Source organism: Lacerta agilis, chromosome 1 (assembly GCF_009819535.1).
Source record: "Lacerta agilis isolate rLacAgi1 chromosome 1, rLacAgi1.pri, whole genome shotgun sequence".
Classification (NCBI taxonomy): domain Eukaryota; kingdom Metazoa; phylum Chordata; class Lepidosauria; order Squamata; family Lacertidae; genus Lacerta; species Lacerta agilis.
In genome coordinates, this window is record NC_046312.1 from 22,990,879 (window position 1) to 23,010,421 (window position 19,543).

At 43.7% G+C, this 19,543-nt stretch overlaps 1 protein-coding gene across 1 annotated transcript in view; it reads left to right on the forward strand.

Annotated features, from left to right (window-relative positions):
* Nucleotides 1-102: 102 nt before the first annotated feature.
* The window catches only part of GALC (galactosylceramidase), a 34,185-nt gene continuing 14,744 nt past the window's right edge, over nucleotides 103-19,543 (forward strand). The window contains exons 1-7 of the mRNA XM_033141638.1: nucleotides 103-234; nucleotides 913-981; nucleotides 5,142-5,205; nucleotides 6,997-7,110; nucleotides 10,394-10,533; nucleotides 11,499-11,537; nucleotides 19,010-19,140. Coding sequence (XP_032997529.1) covers nucleotides 103-234; nucleotides 913-981; nucleotides 5,142-5,205; nucleotides 6,997-7,110; nucleotides 10,394-10,533; nucleotides 11,499-11,537; nucleotides 19,010-19,140 — 689 coding nt within the window. The remainder of the gene's footprint in view (nucleotides 235-912; nucleotides 982-5,141; nucleotides 5,206-6,996; nucleotides 7,111-10,393; nucleotides 10,534-11,498; nucleotides 11,538-19,009; nucleotides 19,141-19,543) is intronic.

Here is a 19,543-nt window from a genome sequence, read left to right on the forward strand (position 1 = left end):
CGCGGCAGCCCCGCCGGCCGGCCGACCGTTCGTTCGTTCGTTCATTCACCCACCCGGCTCGTCTTGTTCCGCCTTCTCCCAGGCTCAGCGCGGCGTGCGAGGATGACTTGGGGTCTGTGGGGCTTCGCGCTGCTGGGCTGCAGCCTGGCCTCGGCCAGGGGCGTTTATCGGCTGGACGACGCGGTGGGGCTGGCCTGGGAGTTCGACGGCATCGGCGCCCTCAGCGGAGGCGGGGTAGGTTGAGCGGTGGCGGCGGGTGCTGGCGCTACCCCCGGGGGCAGGTGGGGAGGTGTGTCTGTAGGCGCATCACCACGGTGCATGAGGTTCCATGCGCGGGAAATGCTTGTGTGTGTGTGTGTGTGTGTGTTGGGGATCCTATAGAACTGTAGAGTTGGAAGGGACCCCCCCCCCCAAGTACAACCCCCCTTGCAATGCAGGAATCTCAGCTATAAAAGCATCCAGGGCAGCTGGCCATGCAACCGCTGCTTAAAACCGTTCCCTGTTTATCTGTTTGCTTCGTAACACAACCCCCCCCATAAAAAACTAATTAAAATGAGAACACCCTCCATGGAAGGAGGGAGACAGTTCTGCAGTTGAACAGCTCTTCTGGTCAGGAAGTTCTTCCTGATGTTCAGTCGGGAGGGTTATTGTTCCAGTCCGTTACTACATTACACATTTTTGGGTTTTTGGTTTATATTATGAACCGCTTTGTGATCCTTGGGCAATGGGCGGTATATAAATTTAATAATAACTAATTAACAGAGGTTGGTGAAACTGGCCTCCGGTTTGGGGTGCAAGCCCAGGTGTGTGTGTGCAACAATCACCTATCAGATTATGGAGTGTATGATTTTTACTTTTTACGGTATAGAGATATAAACAGTAATTCCAGAATTTTCCTTATTTCTCTTCTAGGCTACTTCCCGGCTTTTGGTGAATTACCCAGAACCTTATCGATCTCAGATTTTGGATTATCTTTTTAAGGTAAGTGCGACACTGCTGTTCTTGTAGACTTTGACCTAGGGCAGTCATTGAATCAACCTCTTTTTGACCGTTTTTTTATTTCTTTAAGAAATGTTTAAGCCGTCTAGCCTTGTTACCGATCCCAGGGTGTGTTGCATTATAAAACATCACATAAAAACAGCTGAACCAGAGCACGTAAAATGCATAATCAAAATTCCATATAGGTGACTTTCTCGACCTCTCCAAATTGCTGGAACAAATAAATATGTGTTTAGTTGGCACTGAAAAGAAATCTCAATCATACTTGTGAGGGAGGGTGTTTCATAACTGACGTGGCACTTAGTACCCTGACTGCTACATTCTGGACTGTGTTCAAGGGCTGCTCCATGTGTTAATGTGCTGACAGGTATTCTTTACCGTACTTATATTATGCAGTGCTTGATATCATGACGCTGGACCTCAGTGTCTGGGCAGAACGATGGGGGTGGAGACGCTCCTTCATGTATACTGGGCTTTAAAGGTCAGCACCAACACTTCAAATTGTGCTTGGAAATGTACTGGGAGCCAATGTAGGTCTTTCAAGACTGAATCATAGAATCATAGAGTTGGAAGAGACCACAAAGGCCATCCAGTCCAACCCCCTGCCAAGCAGGAAACACCATCAAAGCATTCCTGACAGATAGCTGTCAAGTCTCTGCTTAAAGACCTCCAAAGAAGGAGACTCCACCACACTCCTTGGCAGCAAATTCCACTGTTGAACAGCTCTTACTGTCAGGAAGTTCTTCCTAATGTTTAGGTGGAATCTTCTTTCTTGTAGTTGAATCCATTGCTCCATGTCCACTTCATTGGAGCAGCAGAAAACAACCTTTCTTCCTCCTCTATATGACATCCTTTTATATATTTGAAGGACTGGTGCTATGTGGTCTCGGCAGCCGCTCCCAGTCACCAGTCTAGCTGCCTCATTCTGGATTAGTTGTAGTTTCCAGGTGGGAAACATTGAATTAAGAAAGCTTGATTGTAATTTTCACTCATGATCAAATCAATATTATTTTGATCCATTGTCATGTGGCCCTTAAAAGGCCCATGAGCCAAGTGCCTGTTCTGCCTATTTGGTAATCCGGCACAGTGCTAAGGCTGCCACCCCTTATACAGGGTTTCATAACTGACGTGGCACTTAGTACTCTGGCAGCTACATTCTGGACTGTGTTCAAGCGCCACTCCATGTGTTCATGTGCTGACAGGTATTCTTTACCGTACTTATATTATGCAGTGCTTGATATCATGACCCAAACTGTCAGGGAACTGTCCTCGCCTCAGCGTAGAGTTGTGCAAGGGCTTTCAGGGTATAGAGTGCCCCTGCAAAACCTTCTTAGCAATTCCTCTTCGTCCAGCGGGGAAAGCAGCAGTCCCTCTAGTGGGGAAGGGGAGACTGCCCAGGAAAGTGCGGACCAGGGCTCTGGGAAGGTTCCCACCCACTCACACCGCCCAGGCATAGGGGGAAACGCAACTCTTCCATCTCCCCACTTGCGCAGAGGGGCCAGGCGCAGGGATGGTAGGAGGGGGTTCTGCATCCCGTGGCATTTATGTTGGGGAAAGAACCGGAAAGAGTCATTCCCGGATTCTGCGGAAGGATGAGAGAGATGTGAACTTTTATGCTCTGCACTGTATATACTTGCACAACAGAGAAACTTAAAGAAACAGCAGAATCCGACTGGTTACTCATGGGCAACTACTGAAAACCTTACACAAACCTTATCAGTGCATTAATATCAACTTGTATTTTTTTTTTTGCCATGGTGTATGCTTGATGTTTGCTTTATACGGCTGGCAAATAAGATGTAACAATTTGAGCTAGGATGTTTTTCTTATTCTTGTGCCCCCCCCCCCCCCGGCCTGCTTACTGTCGTACTTATTGGCATTGGTAATACTAGCTAAATAGCTTGTGGAAGCTTAGTGGCTGCTTAACTGTTGCAAAGTGCTGTAAATTCATGTTGCAATTGGGCTTGTAAATATTCTCAAGACAGGGCCATGAGCGAAGCCTCAAAGTCTCACTCCATAAAACTGAGATGCTGCTTTTCATTTCAACATTTAAGAATGTTGACGAAAGACTGCAGAATAGAATGTGAGAAATGTACTTACAGAAACAGCCTGGGTATTTGGGCAGTGCTGAAGTGGTGAAGGAATAAGGTGAGCAGCACAGTGCTGGGGCTTTTTTCAGAGCAAGAATAATGTCATCTTCTGGAGTGCTTGGGAAATTTATGGTCTTTCCTGCTAAATGTATTGGGTGATAACAAGGCTTTCAAGATTATTTGTGCTGCTTTTGACAAAATGGTGTTGAGGAATATGATAAGCTTTTTATTTCTTTTCAGGCAAAATTCTTACTGGTTCAATTTATTGCTTGCCTTTCATCAACAGGTCCAGGGTGCGCTTCAACAACTTAAAATACTATATTAAAAATAGTTTAACACTAATTGCAGTCAAAAGAACAGACTGAATCCTAAAGATGTACGTCAAAGGCCATGGTGAAGATGTGCATCTTCAGCATGCGTCAGAAACTGTATCATAAAGGTGCCAAATGCACGTCTATGGGGAGGGAATTCCACAAATTAGGGACTACTACAAATAATGTCTTCTCCTGGGCTGCCCTTGCACAATCTTCTGAGGGCAGTGGAACTACCAAGAAGTGGGACACAAATGGGAATGATGGAGAAACTGAAACCCTTTATTGAAAGATGTGGGATAAATATATATTTCCTCCATGATCATATTTTTTTTTCAGTTTCAAAGTTTATTGATCGCAGCAGAAAATAACAAGAATAGTTAAATCAAACAGTTTAGGGGAAAAACCTTAGTTCAAACTATCTCCAATAATGGTACAATCTACATCGAAGCATAAGAAAAAAGTTAATAAGATAATATTTTAAAATACATCTGAGTGTTTCAGTATATGAATTTTGCTACAAAGTCATAGTACTGCACACACAACAGTCTATGGTCTCAATGTTATTGTTGATGACTTGGAGTAAAATTCAGATTTCTGCATCCTGTGTCTCTCTCCCGGCAAGGGCTCAGGGCGGTGCTGTGGGATTACTTCCAGTCTGGAGAAAGTGCTGTGTGTTTCATAGCCTGTTTCCCTTTCCACTTAATTGTAGGAAGGCACAGTACATACAGCTAATATCAGTGCCATGTTGTTCTTTTCTCTTACTGGGATAATCACTGGGACACAACTACATGTCCCTGTCCTTGACTGCACAATATAATCATGGCTTTTCTTGGATTAAGGAGAAAGCAATTTGAGGTAACTGCAACTGTATGAGCAAAGCTGGGAGAAAATAATTGCAGAAGAGCCACAAGGCTAATTTTTTGCAGCACACAGAGAGGGGAAAGGCTGATGAAAGGTGAAGGCATAATAGGCTTCTGTACCAAGTTGTACCAAGAAGGCAGATCGCCGAAGAATTGATGCTTTTGAATTATGGTGCTGGAGGAGACTCTTGAGAGTCCCATGGACTGCAAAAAGATCAAACTTATCCATCCTTAAAGAAATCAGCCCTGAGTGCTCACTGGAAGGGCAGATCCTGAAGTTGAGGCTCCAGTACTTTGGCCACCTCATGAGAAGAGAAGACTCCCTGGAAAAGACCCTGATGTTGGGAAAGATGGAGGGCACAAGGAGAAGGGGACGACAGAGGATGAGATGGTTGGACAGTGTTCTCGAAGCGACTGGCATGAGTTTGGCCAAACTGCGGGAGGCAGTGGAGGATAGGGGTGCCTGGCGTGCTCTGGTCCATGGGGTCATGAAGAGTCGGACACGACTGAACTAACAACAACCAAGTTGCTTTGTAAAGATGTATTAAAATCCCTTTCCCTAGTGCTGGTGTTGCTGGGCGACTAGTTCCATTAGCACTGCAGAACTGATCCTCTGTGGGATATTGACTCCCAGCGTCTCAAAGGCTCTGAAGCCTGACATATTATGTGCTGTGTATGCATGCACAGCCACTGTTTTGGCATATCATGTGCAAACACAATCCCTGTTTTCCATCAAAGAAGTAATGATTGTTGAGCATCATATTAGGTGATAAGTCAGTACCAGTCACGACTGTAAATCATTTCCTATTTACATGATACACTGTGATCCATGAATAGCATAAATGTTAACACTGCTTCCTCTTTTTTTCCCTCTGAAGCCAAATTTTGCTGCTGCTTTACAAATCCTCAAAGTAGAGATTGGCGGAGATGCACAGACCACAGGTATGAGCTGTTGAGGAAAGAGATTTAACCATAAAGCATTGTAATAATGCTGTAATTATGGTTTGGTTAGTTCTAAACATTGTCAACCAAGTTGCTCACCACGAGCTTTGCATGATATACTGATTGTGCCTCTTTACTAGGTTCTGGAAAACTGATCCTGTTATGGTTGGAACAAAATACTCAGTAGTGGATATTTCTCTCAAGCCCCTTGATGGGGATATAATTGCCCTTCCCCAGAGTTATGTTGATAATTTGATAAGCAGGGTGGGGGTGGTACCCCCACAGTTGATCTTTGTGCCTGTGTGTTTGGGGTGTGTGAGAGTGTGTGGATTCACATGAACAAGCAGGCAGAGGGCCTTCTTTGTAGTGGCACCCACCCTGTGGAACGCCCTCCCATCAGATGTCAAACAGCTAAATAAGTATTTGACTTTTAGAAGACATCTGAAGGCAGGGAATTTTTTTAATGGTTGATGCATTATTGCATTTTAAATATTTTGTTAGGAGCCACCCCTAGTGGCTCGGGCGACCCAGTCAGATGGGTGGCACATCATCATCATCATCTTCATTATTATCATTAAGATTATTAAGATTGTTGTGTGTATGGCGTTTTGTTTTTGCAGGGTAGGGGGAGCTGTTGCCTAGTGGGTTCCATATTAAGTTGGAGAATATCTCCTGAAAATGGGATGTCCTCTTGCTATAAACATGCTTTACTTTGCCGTAAACCCATTGATTTCATTAGCACTTATTTCCAAGTAAGCTTATCAAGGTGCTGTTAAATGGGTAGGCAGAAGCATATATGAAACTTCCCCCCTAAGTTCCAACTGTTACAAATTATACTGTAGCCTGGACCTGTATGTGTGGAGGGCCGCTGATTCACTGTTGAATGGGACACAGCTGTGGACAGCTTGAGGCTCCCTCGCATCTTGGCACCTGCCCACCCACCCTACAGCAGGTGTGGGGAACTTTTAACTCTCTGGATGTTGTTGAACCACGATGTCTATCAGCCCCTGGAAGCATGGCCAATGGCCAGGGATGGTGGGAATCGTAGTTCAGCAGCATCTAGAGGGCCAAAGGTGACCCACACCTACAGTGAGAGACAAGGGTGAGATCAGCATGTTCAGGGGACCTTCATTGTTGTGAGAGATGCTGAAGTGACCTGTGAGTTTGTTTGTTTGTTCCTAGGGGAGAGGCGGGAAGCTGAGAGGTGTTGTGTGGGGAGGTGTGTTAAGAGAAGGGGATACCATCAGCTCCCAGTTACTGTACTGGTATCAACAAAGATCAGTGTTTGATTAAGTTGTATTTATGGTTTTATTGCATATTTTGGTTTTTTTATTTGCTGCATACTGCTTAGAGGTATTTTATATATTAGGTGGCATCATAACATGGTGCCATCTGGGCACTACATTTCATGTACATTTCAGATTTTAGTATTTTTTGCCTTCCTGTTTCATGTGCTTGTGATTCTCCAGCAGATAAGCCCCAGAAAAGCCTGACTTAAAGTATAGCTTTCCACTCAGTAAGTTCTTACAACCTGTGATTACAGGACAGGCATTGGAATGTCTATAGAAGACCAGGGTTCTTAATGTATGTGCATAAGTACAGAGAACTGCATTTGTTGTTAATCTCCTTCCCTTGATGCTATCCAGGGTGCTAAAATTGGCGTAAGAATAATATTGCACATCCAGTTTAATGATACACATATAGTTTACATGTCTTGAGAAATGTATTAGATTGATGTAGCAAAGGATGTGTCACACATTGCTGAGCTACAATTTTGTTTTCCTTCTGTAGATGGGACTGAACCATCCCACATGCACTATGAAGATGATGAAAATTATTTCCGGGGCTATGAATGGTGGCTGATGAAAGAAGCTAAAAAGAGAAACCCTAATATTAAATTGATTGGTAAGAATGCAGATCTGTGAGCTGTGACGTTTCATCCTTACCCTGTAATTTGAGAGCGCCTTTGTGATTCATTTTAAACCATTCTGTTCCAATGTAACGTGCAGCATGCTTTAAATAATATTGATTTACTCAGCTTGGAGTGTGTGTGTGTGTGTGTGTGTGAGAGAGAGAGGCTGGGTTTGCTCAACTTTGCAAGCCCAAACTGTGGCTTACCAGGACCGTATGAATTTGCAAGCTCTCAGAGGGGAGCTGATGCTTTTCAGGCCTAAGCTGTGCTGAAGTTAGCCAGTGTTTGGCTTTGAATGACGTTCAAACCCAGGCTGGTGGTTATTCTCTTTACTCACTAGCCACGAGCTACTACCAAGAAAGGTGGTGGCCGGGGGGGGGGGGGGGGCGGATGGGAAGAGAGAGAGAGAGAGAGAGAGAGAGAGAGAGAGAGAGAAAGAGAAGGCATCCTCTGCTGTTGTTACTGCTTACATACAGTAGGAATAAGTTGGTGGGCAGATGGAGCGATTTTCACCTGTCAGTCTTTATTTATTCATTCCTTTAACAAAAAGAGAAGACTTTTACATCATGATTAAACTGTAAACATTTTGCTTCTCCCAAATTACTTTCCCCCTCGCTAAAAATTGGGTTTCGGTCAGCACACCCCATGTTAACACACACTTAAGTGATTGTGTAGTTTGAATCCCCCGCACGAATTCCAAATCATTTCTGTTATATAAACTTATAATAAAATCCTCTTAAATTTGGAACGGAAGATTTGGGGATGTATTGTGATGGAAGCATAGTGTTAAGAGAACATTATGATTTTCATATAAAAACGCCAATATACCACATGCTTTGATACCAAAATTACCATTGCAATTGATAAGGAAGCCTTATTGAAGAAATTCAGCCTGTTTGTAAAAATACAATATGCAGGAACCTGTAACACTTCTGGAAAATTAAATTGTGACGTTGGTTGGGGACTGAGGTGAAGCCACAGGAGCAAGCAGCTGCATTGTATAGTCTCTTGTAGGGTGCCCCAAAGAAAATCAGCATAACCTGGAAGGGCTGACAACAAATGAGGAAGACTAGATGCCTGGAACTGTTGTTTGCCTCTTTTGATAGCCTTAGGCAACACAGATTTCCCATGCATTGTAGTATCTTCCTCTTTCAGGAGTGCAACGGCATGTTGCCTCACCTTCCTCTTTTTACAACGGAATGTTGCCTCACCTTCCTGTTTTTGCATTTCTTTGCCCACACAATCAACATGTCATTTCCTGGGTGCTTGATTTGTTTTTCCCACTCTGGATGTTTCATGGAAAATGCACACTCTGGATGTTTCATGGAAAATGCACACTCATGGAAGTGCACACTCAGAATATGAAGGAAGCCCAGGACCAGCCTGAAGCGGTGCTGGTCACCTGACTGTAATTGTTCCTCCTGGAAGCCCAGCCAGATGGGTGGGGTATAATAAATTATTATTATTATTATTAGTACTCCATGAGATGTACCACTGGGTGAAAAGCACTGTTCTGTGGCATATGGTAAAGGAGGGCCTGACAGCAGAAAGAGTGCAGTTTGGACTGGCTGAGTCTTTGAGTATTCGTTGGTTGCACCCTGTCTCCGCAGGAACTTAAGCCCACAGCTTTGCTGGAGGAAGAGAGGGAAGGCCCAGTAGCAGAGGGTATTGTTTGTCAGCACACATTTCTGCAGAGAATGAAAACAGAATTTATAGTTATATTTGTGGGGAACCGTGGAAATACTGAATCAAAACTTACCAACAAAAGAAAATTGATGTTTAGTGCTGCCTGATTGCCAAACCATGGTTTGGTTAGTTATCTGGGCATGTGTGCTTCTCTTATCTTCTCCCCTCTCTCTCATCTCTCATGTGGGCATGCCCTAAGAGCCAATAGTTATTAACAATAGTGCAGATATTCTAGTTAGCCCAAACCAGTTTCCCTACCTGCTTCTATCCATGATAGTTAGACTGGTCTTGGCATTAGCACCCCCATAGGTGTAACTTGCTTTTTAATCTCCGTAGTTGCCAGCCAGACACTAGGCTAAACTCAGGGGGTTAGTACTGGTGTACAAAGCCTTACATAGATTGGGACATGGATACCTAGCAGATAATCTCACCCCTTTATACCAGTTGAGCACTGCGCTGCGCCTCTCCCAACCGCAGCTCCTATGCCTGCTCTTGCGAGTGGCGGCAGAGTGACGAGCAGCCCGAAAGGAGCCCTTTCGGGCTGCTCATTCCTCCGCCACCGCCGACAGTGGTAAAGGCGGAGGAGGAGGTGGATGGAGCAGCCTGAAAGGGCTCCTTTCGGGCTGCTTGCTCCTCCTCCGCCGCCAACACATGCACACGCACTCCGGCCCACCAGGAGGTTTGTGGTGTGGTGAACCAGCTTATACTTGAGTCAATAAGCTTTCCCAGTTTTTTTGTAGTAAAATTAGGTGCCCTGGCTTATATTCGGGCCAGCTTATACTCGAGTATACACAGTAACAACAATAACAACAACAACAACAACATTTCTGGAGAGAATGAAAACAGAATTTATAGTTATATTTATAGTTATATTATAGTTATATTTATAGTTGTTGTTGTTGTTTCTACCCCACCCATCTGGCTCGGTTTCTCCAGCCACTCTGGGCGGCTTTCAACAGAACATTAAAAACTTCCCTAAACAGGGCTGCCTTCAGATGCATTCTAAAATTCGGATAGTTGGTTATTTCCTTGACATCTGCTGGGAGGGCGTTCCACAGAGCAGGTGCCACTACCGAGAAGGCCCTCTGCCTGTTTCCCTGTTTCACTTCTTGCAGTAAGGGAAATGCCAGATGGCTGAACGTTGGGGGTGGAGAAGCTCCTTCAGAGATCTTTGTCCCAATCTTCCTCTGTATTGAATGTTTTTATTAACGCATTCATTCATTCATTCATTGATCGTTAATTGCTTGGGGGTGGTTCATGGGAAGCTATTCATAAAGGAAATAATAAATAATGACAGCAAGCTCTGAAATTGAAAGTTTTTGGGGAAGTGCCTCTTCAAGATGGTAGGTATTATGCTCCCATGGCCAAAGAAGTAGGAAGCTTTCTGTATAATTTCTAAAAACCAGAACTGAGTGGTGCCTCACTGGTTTCAAGAGGAAATAAGTGTGTGGATTGTTCCGTAGCCTGCGCACATCCCCAATGCCTCTCTTGCAGGGTAGGTTTAAGTTTGAACTGTCCTATTCTGAGAATAGGGGCTGTGTGCTAAGCTTTTCTGTTAATTTTATGCTTGTTTTTTTTCCCTCTTTACAGGGTTGCCCTGGGCTTTTCCAGGATGGGTTGGGAGGGGTGAGAACTGGCCCTATGATCATCCGGATGTCACTGCTTATTATATTGTGTCCTGGATTGTAGGCGCTAAAAGATTTCATGACTTGGACATTGACTACATTGGGGTTAGTAAAGGAATTCCTCTTTAAATACTTTTGAACATGATTCATGTTAGAAATTCCAAAGTCATCCAATACAAGTCTGCTTCGACCATTTTCCTTAAAAAAATCCACTGGGTTACTTCACACCCCTCCCCCCGATTATTAAAATAATGATTAGGAAACAGAGGTGCTCACACTTTAGGCTTATGGGATTTGCCTTGTTTTTTTTTTTGTCCTAGAACCTTAAGATCCATCAGTCAGAGCCTGGTACAAAAGACATACATTTCCTTTGTGTACACATTTATATATGAACACACACATCCTTTTTCCTACCTGTAACACCTGGAGAAGGCGCTACAATTAAACCATTCTGAGCCCAAGCATTTGTTTTTACTACCAGAACTGCATTGAACTTAAGTTCCTTCCCTCCACCCCACCCCAATTTTCAGTCCTCCTTCTCCTGCTTTCCTCATTTCAGTTGTTGTTGTTGAACAGTTGGTAGTCAGAATTTAAAACAAAATTAAAAATTAAAAAATTCCTTCCAGTAGCACCTTAGAGACCAACTAAGTTTGTTCTTGGTATGCACTTTCGTGTGCATGCACACTTCTTCAGATAGAGAATTTTTTACTGATCTACTTTTAATCACCCAGAGATTTACTAGTAGATTGCAATCTTCCTTTAGGCCATCCACCACTGCCTGCCTTTCGTATCTGTGTGCATTATTACTACACGTTGGGCCAGGACAGAGAGCGTAGCTTTCAGTGCAGATCCTTAAGTCTGGACAGTTTCTTCTGCAGTATATCAGACCTAGACAAAGCAGAGGCTTCATAAATACTAGGAGCAAAACCTTAACCTGGTTCACGTGTAGTGCCTTTTCCCCATTGGCCCTTCAGGCTTAAGCTCAGGCAAGGCATGCCAGGAATTGGGTTTGAGTGTGTCTTCTCTTACCTTTGTATCACTTCTATTTTTTTATTTTTTTGTATTTTTAGATCTGGAATGAACGGTCTTTTAGCAGCAAATATATCAAGGTAGGTCAACTGATCAATTGACATCCATTTTTTAAATGATGCATTCTTAGCACGTATAACATAGAACTTCTAGCAAAATTCAGCTAAGTTGTTGTACTAGTGCAACAGGATCTCTCCCAATTTTGGTTGGACACATCAGAACAGCACAGCTAGTGTGTCTATGTGTGCATCTTTGTGCGTAGAAGAGGGCAGAATGCACTGACACTTACCTTTATCAGCTTACCTACAGTTCTAGCCTTTTGTTTTTGTTCTGTTGCTAACAAGTGGCAAAGCTTCCTAAGGCAGTTTTAATGGATAAAGATGCATAGAAAATGGTTGCAATCCAAACATGCCCAGCTAATGCCTCCCAAATGCTTTGGGCTGCAATTCCCATAATCCCTGGCTGCTTGCCGTGTTGATTGGATGATGGGAATTGTACTCCAATACATCAAGAGAACGTCTGCTTGGGAAACACTGGACTAGAGGGTCTCTAGATCCTCAGTGTTGGTTTTATTCTTTCTTCAGTGTCTGGCTGATACTATTGTTCATTAGCGAATAAGCCTTTTTCCTGTGCACATCGCCCCTTCGCCCCTCCCTTTGAGGTGTGAGCAGACACATCAGGTCTTCAGTTAACCATAGTCTCCCATTCCCTCTGAACTGGGAAACAAGTTCAATTACAGTCAGTTTATAAGTTGTGGCGGTATTATTAGTCTGATTTATTAAATGTAAGATAATGGGCATAACTCATGGGAAGTCTTATCTTTATGATACAGAAATATTTCTTGAAGATTATCATCTTTTCTGTATGTGTAGAGTGGTTTATGTTGTATGAATGATTTCTGAATTGCATAAAATGGGAGATTGCAAGATTAACAATGAAGGAAATAGGGTTTTACAAATGGAAATTTTCACTGGTTCTGCTTTAAAGTAGAGGTGGGGAACTGGATCTGGCCAGGAGGCCAGATCATCTTCTCCCTCCCCTCCCCTGCTGAAGACCAAATTTGGCAGGTGGGTGGGGCTGCTCACATCTCAGTCACCTGACATCCCAATGATGTCAGTTACCCCTTCCACTCTGCACCATTTGAAATCAAACAGTGCAGGCAAATTCACAGCCTACAAAGTACCTTTCAAAGCACTACTCAAGACCTGACAATTCACTGATTGTCTGGTCTTGTGAAGTCTTTTGCAAAGCATTCTGCAAGACCCCATGACGGAGCTCTTTGTAGATGGTTTTGCAGACGCCACATATTGGCAGCCCCTGCAAATCTATTTCAGCTGAGCCAGGTGTTTCCTTTCATCTGTGGGGCAGGTAGATGTGGCCAAATGGGGAGACCTGGTGGGCCTAATCAGGTCTGTGGGTTGGAGGTTTCACACCCCTGTTTTAAAACATGGTATTAGAAGCTGGCTGCTAAGTGAATGTAGGATGGAGTTATCAAACACTTAATTGACTTCTGAGTTCAGGGTGTCATGCCAGAGCTGCCAAGGATTTTTAAATCTCCAGCATTTCTGCTTTCTCGGTCATTAACAATTCAGTTATTTTATTTTAGAATTCTTACATTATTTAAATTGGATGATGACGTGCCTTAATGGGTGAGATTCAACAAATGAGTCCCATCTATTTGTGCAATGGGGTTTCCATACTCTCTGTGCATGTCCTGAAATTGGCTTAGGAGAACATCCAGAACAGTGTGTTGGAGGTGGCAGATGTATCACCAGATGTAAGGGAATTAGCGGTGGCTAATAGGTGGCTACGAAAGTCAACCTAAAAAAAAAAAAGTCAACCTGTACACCTGCCAAGGCACGCCCTTCAAGTTCCAGTCTTGGAAGTCATTATTTTAACAACAGGTTCCAGGATTAAGAACTGGTAATACATGAATAACTTGGGGAACTGGGAGCTTTGGAGCACAATTTAAAGCAATAGTTTAACAAATGTTGAAAGTACATTTCATGTATATATTGGAGTGCTCTCTCTCTTCCTGGCCTTCACACAGTTAATTGGCTTAACTATGCATGTCCGCTCAGGGTTATGTTCCACTGAATTCAGTGGGGCTTGCTCTCAGGTAAGGGTGTTCAGGATTCCATTTGAGAGCTATGACACTTGGGCAGATTAACTGTGTTTGTAGAAGATCAGCTCTTCCATCATTTCATAGCCCCCACACTTTAATTTGATCTGTTAAGATAATGTCACACTCTCCCCATTGATGAAAGCTGTGCTATCTGTCAAGTAATGTTATCTGTTACCAAGGTACTCCGCAAAACCATGGACAGAGTGGGTTTAAGGAAGGTTGGCATCATTGCTGCGGATGGCGAATGGGACATTGCAAATGAAATGCTAGTTGATCCCTATCTTAATGACTCGGTTGAGATAGTAGGGTAAGTGTAGAAGCCTTGGGTAATAATAATAATAATAATAATTATTATTATTTATACCCCGCCTATCTGGTGATGGTGATTCCTTTGTGCCTTTGATCACAGTTCCATATGAACTGAAGAAAGTCTGGATCCACGTTTGACCATCAACTGAAGGAAATTTGGATCCAACTTGGCCATTTCTGCATCTCATACTTGAGGATAAAGTCCTTACTGCATGGGGCTATGCTGCCCCTTTTGCCACCTCTGCTCCTGCACTTGACATAGTGCATTTAGTGCAACCTAGTGTCTCTCTGCTGCTGCTTATTCTGGTGTCTGCATCTTTTTTTTTATATATCTTCTACAGTCTTTTCGGTGGTGGTTGTGTGGTTTTGGAATACTCTCATTGTAGAAATCCTTCAGGCTACCTCTCTGGCCTTTCTTTTCTCTGAGCTGAAAACTTCACTTTCAACATGGTTTTAATATTTAAAGCAGTAATATTTTACTGCTTTACTATATTGTTACTGTATTTTTACTCTTTTTTCAGATTTCCTGATTTTTAATGTCATTTGTAGATGTGCTTTTAATGTGTGCCTTTCTCTTGCTACATATATATGTGTTCCATATTTCTTAGCTGTGAAACTCTTCTAGGTGCTCCACGGGAGGAGGAGCAGGGTATCCATTACCTACATTTATTTATCAATCAAATTTGTACCCAGCCCTTCCTCCCGAAGGAACCTAGCAAACAACATGCTGTGAAACACTTTAAAAATACCTTTAAAGAACTCCCATTCAAAGCTGGACTCAAAGGCATTTTGAAAGAGGAAGGTCTTCAGTAGGTGCTGAAAAAGACAACACCTGTTTAATATTCAAATTCATGTTGTATACGGAAAGTTAATGGCCATTTGGACATTACTAGTGACAGTCTACGCTTAAGATGCCTTCCCAACATGGAAATACAGTACTTGTTTTAAAAAGGAATCGCCCAATATATCGGTACATGTTCAGACACTATCGCCCTTGGGTTTGTGATATTTGCTAGGTTTGTAAAATAAGCTTACGGAAGTGCCATCATTCCCTCTGTTTCTGACATTCGGGTATGAAAACAATTGTTAGGTAGCCTAAACAACCCAACCCACACATAAGAGGGAGGTTTCAGCAGCCTTGGGGGGGGGGAACACTAAAATCTGCCAAAGTAGTAGGAAAGAACCTTAAGGAATACGTGGGGGATAACCCTACAAAGCAGCACAGTGACAGCGACGGAGCTAGGCGCTTGGGCACCCGGAGCCACACACATGGCGTGCACCCGGGGGCGGGGCGATCCGCCCAGGGGGCAGGGCGATCATGCCCGGGGGTGCGATCTGCCATTGTGGCCCAGCCAGGGGTTGCTATCGGCACAGCCTCGATCAAGCGCCCCCCTCCCGGATTTTGTCACTCCCCCTCACGGATGATGCCCGGAGTTCAGCATGCTCTGTACCTATGGAATACTGGCTGGCTCTTGGGAGGGAGAAATTGGGAAACTGGGTAGAAGTAAAGAGCACTGAGCAGAAACACTCCACACAACAATATTTTGCGGCAGCTCTTACATTTACATTTTTTAAAGCCATGTACACTTCTTGGCAGGAAAACTACAGAAATACAAGTTCCTCTTCTGATGTACCCCTTAAGTAGGGGGCAAGCACTATTCTGAACAGGCTCACTAGGGGGCAAGCATCATTGAACTAAGTGAGGCTACATAGGGCTGGATCATAAATCTGTTTTGTGAAGGCTAATAAACCAGTAAGCAGAATCTACCCCTTTTAGCCTAAACAAAAGAGTTATTTTAATTAGTTCGGAAGAGGCTGGCTCCTCCTAATGGGGTCTTCATGCACCCGAATTTTGAATATGATGATGATGATGATGATAATAATAATACCATCCTTCATCTGTAGAATTCAGGTCGGTTCACAACAAATTTGAGGCACTCATCAGGGCCATTGGTTTTCATATTACCTGTTCTGCAGAGTTGTCTAATGTTACTAAATTGCCACAGCAACAATTAACTCTGCTGACTAATTCAAAAGCAATTCAGCTGGTAGTCACATTTGACCCAATTGTGGATTCATAATCTAGTTAGCTACATTCACATACAGACACACCCGCACACGTGAAAACACACACACACATACACACAAAACTGTCAGCCCTCAGAAGAACTTAAGGATTTCCAAAATGATAACTTGCCATGGAATAACTTTTCTGATTGAAAAATGGTAGTCAGGCATCATAGGCAAGAGCACCTCAAGGTTTATACTTGGGTGTGATTAGTAGCAGGCACTGTGTGTGGAATGATGCTGCTCACCTGACTTTGCTCTAGCCGAGTCACAGCTGCCTAAAGGGACAAGAAGGGGTGTTGTGGTGTTGAGGTTGGTGTGGTGCAAATGTGGTGGCGGAACCAGGCTAGTGCTCTTGCTCGCATGTTTGCAATGCACTGATCTTTCCTCTGCCTCTCCATTCCAGTATTCCACAGCGACTCAGCTGGAGGGAGGTCAGGTGAGCAGCGCAGCCTCAACCCACAGCCTGCTATTGGGTGGTGGAAAAGATTGCCATGGATCATGTCTTGCTTTTCTGAACATGCTCATTTGGGCCTCAGAGTAACCATGTAGCTATGCAGATAGGCTTCCAAAAACTAGTCTCATGCAGAGTCCTCCTAACCTAGTTATTGGACAGGTTGTATATTGAAGCTTGTTCATGATAGGTAAATTGATACTATAACCATTAAAAAAATGACATGCCTACTCCTAGGACCTTTGCAGTTAATTGTATGAGGAAATTAGGATTCTTAAATGCACCAGATTTTAGTGTCTTGACTGTAGTGTCACAGTCTGGCTCAGTAAACTCCACCTGTGTTTTGTTTTAGATTGAGGCAAACTGAAATAAGATGCAGTTTGAGGCTGTTTTCAACTTCTTAAGCTGTGTTTTTAAAAATGGGTTTGAAAGTTGATGTAATTAGAACTCCCAGTATCTTTCCTTTACAAAGGGAATTGAAAATGGGTTTGGGCTTTAGTTGGGAGAGGAGAGAATTTGCTTTTGTCCCCAAAGCCATTGCAGTAACTGGCTTAAGCATAGAGGGCTCTGGCTGGGCTCCATAGAGTTTGTTCAGGAGGTCAGCTACTTGGATTGTAGCAACTCTGCTTATGATAGTCACTTCTAGCATGAACGTTTGTGTGCTCAGTAGGTGTTGAATTGGCCCCGTGTGTCCAGGAGACATCTCTATTGATCTTTTCTCTGCTCCATAACCTTACTTGCTTGCAAGAAATAAAAATAAAGTTTCTTCCTGATTTGGAAGGAAGAGATGGAGGTGTGCTGGCTTGCTCAGCCTCTGCACCCATTGGAAGTTGCTTGGTTGGAGTACCAGTGAGGTGCAGAGGAAGAGCAATACTTTGCATAACCCCAGCTCTGAACTTTTGGAGGTGGAACTTGTTTTCATGTTCCCACTTCTCCCCCTTACTCCAAACATAAAAGTTCAGAGGAGCAGATTTTCTTCTGACTTCTGACCATGTGCCGCATTTCAAACAAGCTGTAGGACCCTGTCCTTTGGAGGAGTGGGGTCCTGCCAACAACAAATGCTTACCTCCGCTGGTAAGGCCAGCCAAAATGTATTGACCCTTGACAAAGTTTGAATTTGAATTCTTTGTCTTGGTCCAACTGGAGGTTGGTTCCATTTACAGTATTGGGAGTAATCTAATATTTAGGAACTTCTATGAGGTGCCATCCAAACATATACTAATCCTACTTTTGCAGAAAACTAGTTGTATTTGTGGAAGAAAGTAGATGAATGCTCTTAAGATGGTTGGATGGTGCCTTGTATGCCTCCTTCTCTCAACTCTGCTTTCCTTTGGACAATATCAGTGAGATTGAGAAGGGGATTTTTGTCATCTGGGTAGCCCAGATGCACACTGCATGTACATTGCCCTGGCTTGCATCCCAGGAAGTCACTTTGGTTCTGCTATTGCAGTGGTTGACTTCACCCCTGGAGGTGCACTCCATTGTCTTTCAAGACAGACAGATGCCAGCAACCATAGTAGCTCTCTTTGTATATCTTGAAGACCTTTCGTTTCAATGGGGTTTATGGGTCTATTGCAGTTGTTGTTGTTGTTTTAAGCTGCTAATCTTTTGAAAGAGGTATCAGTGTCTTTGCTGCAGCAGAATAACACGGCCACTTTGTTTCCCCTTGCATGTGTTGACAGGATGTTGTGGTTAGCCACTGAGCCTCTTGGGCTTGCTGATCAGCGGTTCAGATCCCCGCAATGGGGTGAGCTCCCATTGCTCTGTCACAGCTTCTGCCAACCTAGCAGTTCAAAAGCACACTAGTAGCTGTCGCTACTAGTAGGTACTGCTGCAGCGGGAAGATAAACAGTGTTTCCATGCACTCTGGCTTCCATCACTGTTCCGTTGCACCAGAAGCGGTTTAGTCATGCTGGCCACATGACCTGGAAAGCTGTCTGTGAACAAACGCCGGCTCCCTTGGCCTGAAGGGGAATACCCCATAGTCACCCCATAGTGACCTTTGACTGGACTTAACCATCCAGGGGTCCTTTACCTTTACCATGTTGGTCACCTGGGCTGTACATAAAGGTCTCCCATGAGCTTTGTTTAATAGTGATACCTTATAGTCTGTTTATACCAATTCAATCCATCTTTGGTGAAGTTCTTGTCTGCAGTTTTTGAAACTCTACCATTTGTGCAGATGTCTCTTGGGGAGATGAGGAACAGGTGATAAAATCTTGGAACAGACTAATAAAGCTGTAATTTGTGCCCTCTCCCACTGCTTGCTGATTGTTCTTGAAACCCAGCTTAAAGTAACATTGGCACAAGAATTCAAGCTTACACTTTAGAAGCTGCTAATACTGTATCCTGTGTCAGGGCTATTGCACAGAGAGACGGTTGACTTTGTTGATTTTGTCTATCAATGGATGTGAATTAGAATAGGGTTCTTTTCTCTTACTTCCCAAGATCAAATCTCCTGTTTAATACTGTACCTAGCCTTCAGGAGAGTGAAGCACATCATTTGCCTGTTGCGTACCAAAAGAAGCACGGCAGCCCTGATTTTTGGAAAACGCTTTGTGTGGGAATACTACCTTTTCATCTCTTTATTTTCCAAGCTTTTAAGATACACTTTGGATAAACAAGAGCTGCAGCGGGTGAGGATCATAGCCAGCGATAACCTCTGGGAGCCAATTTCCTTTTTCATGCGGGTTGACTCTGAGCTACGTGATGCAGTCGATATCATTGGGTAGGACATCTCTTCAAAGCTGATTTTTTTCCACCCATAATCCCTTCTGAAAAATTCTGGCAAATGATGGGAAACAGCAACTTTGGAAAAACTTTCTGGAATACAGTGGTGCCCCGCTAGACGAAAATAATTCGTTCTGCAAGTATTTTCGTCTAGCGGGTTTTTCGTCTAGCGAAGCGGCAATGCAAACCGCGGTTTTCGCTAGATGAATTTTTTTCCCCCGTCTTGCGAGGCAGCCCCATAGACAAATTTGTCTTGCCTTCGTCTAGCGAGTTTTTCGTCTAGCGAGTTTTTCGTCTAGCGGGGCACCACTGTATCAGCATAGCAGTTACAAAATTCTGGCCACGTGCCTCTTTAGCAGCAATCCTGTATGCCAAGGGCAGCATGTGTCATGCCCATCAGA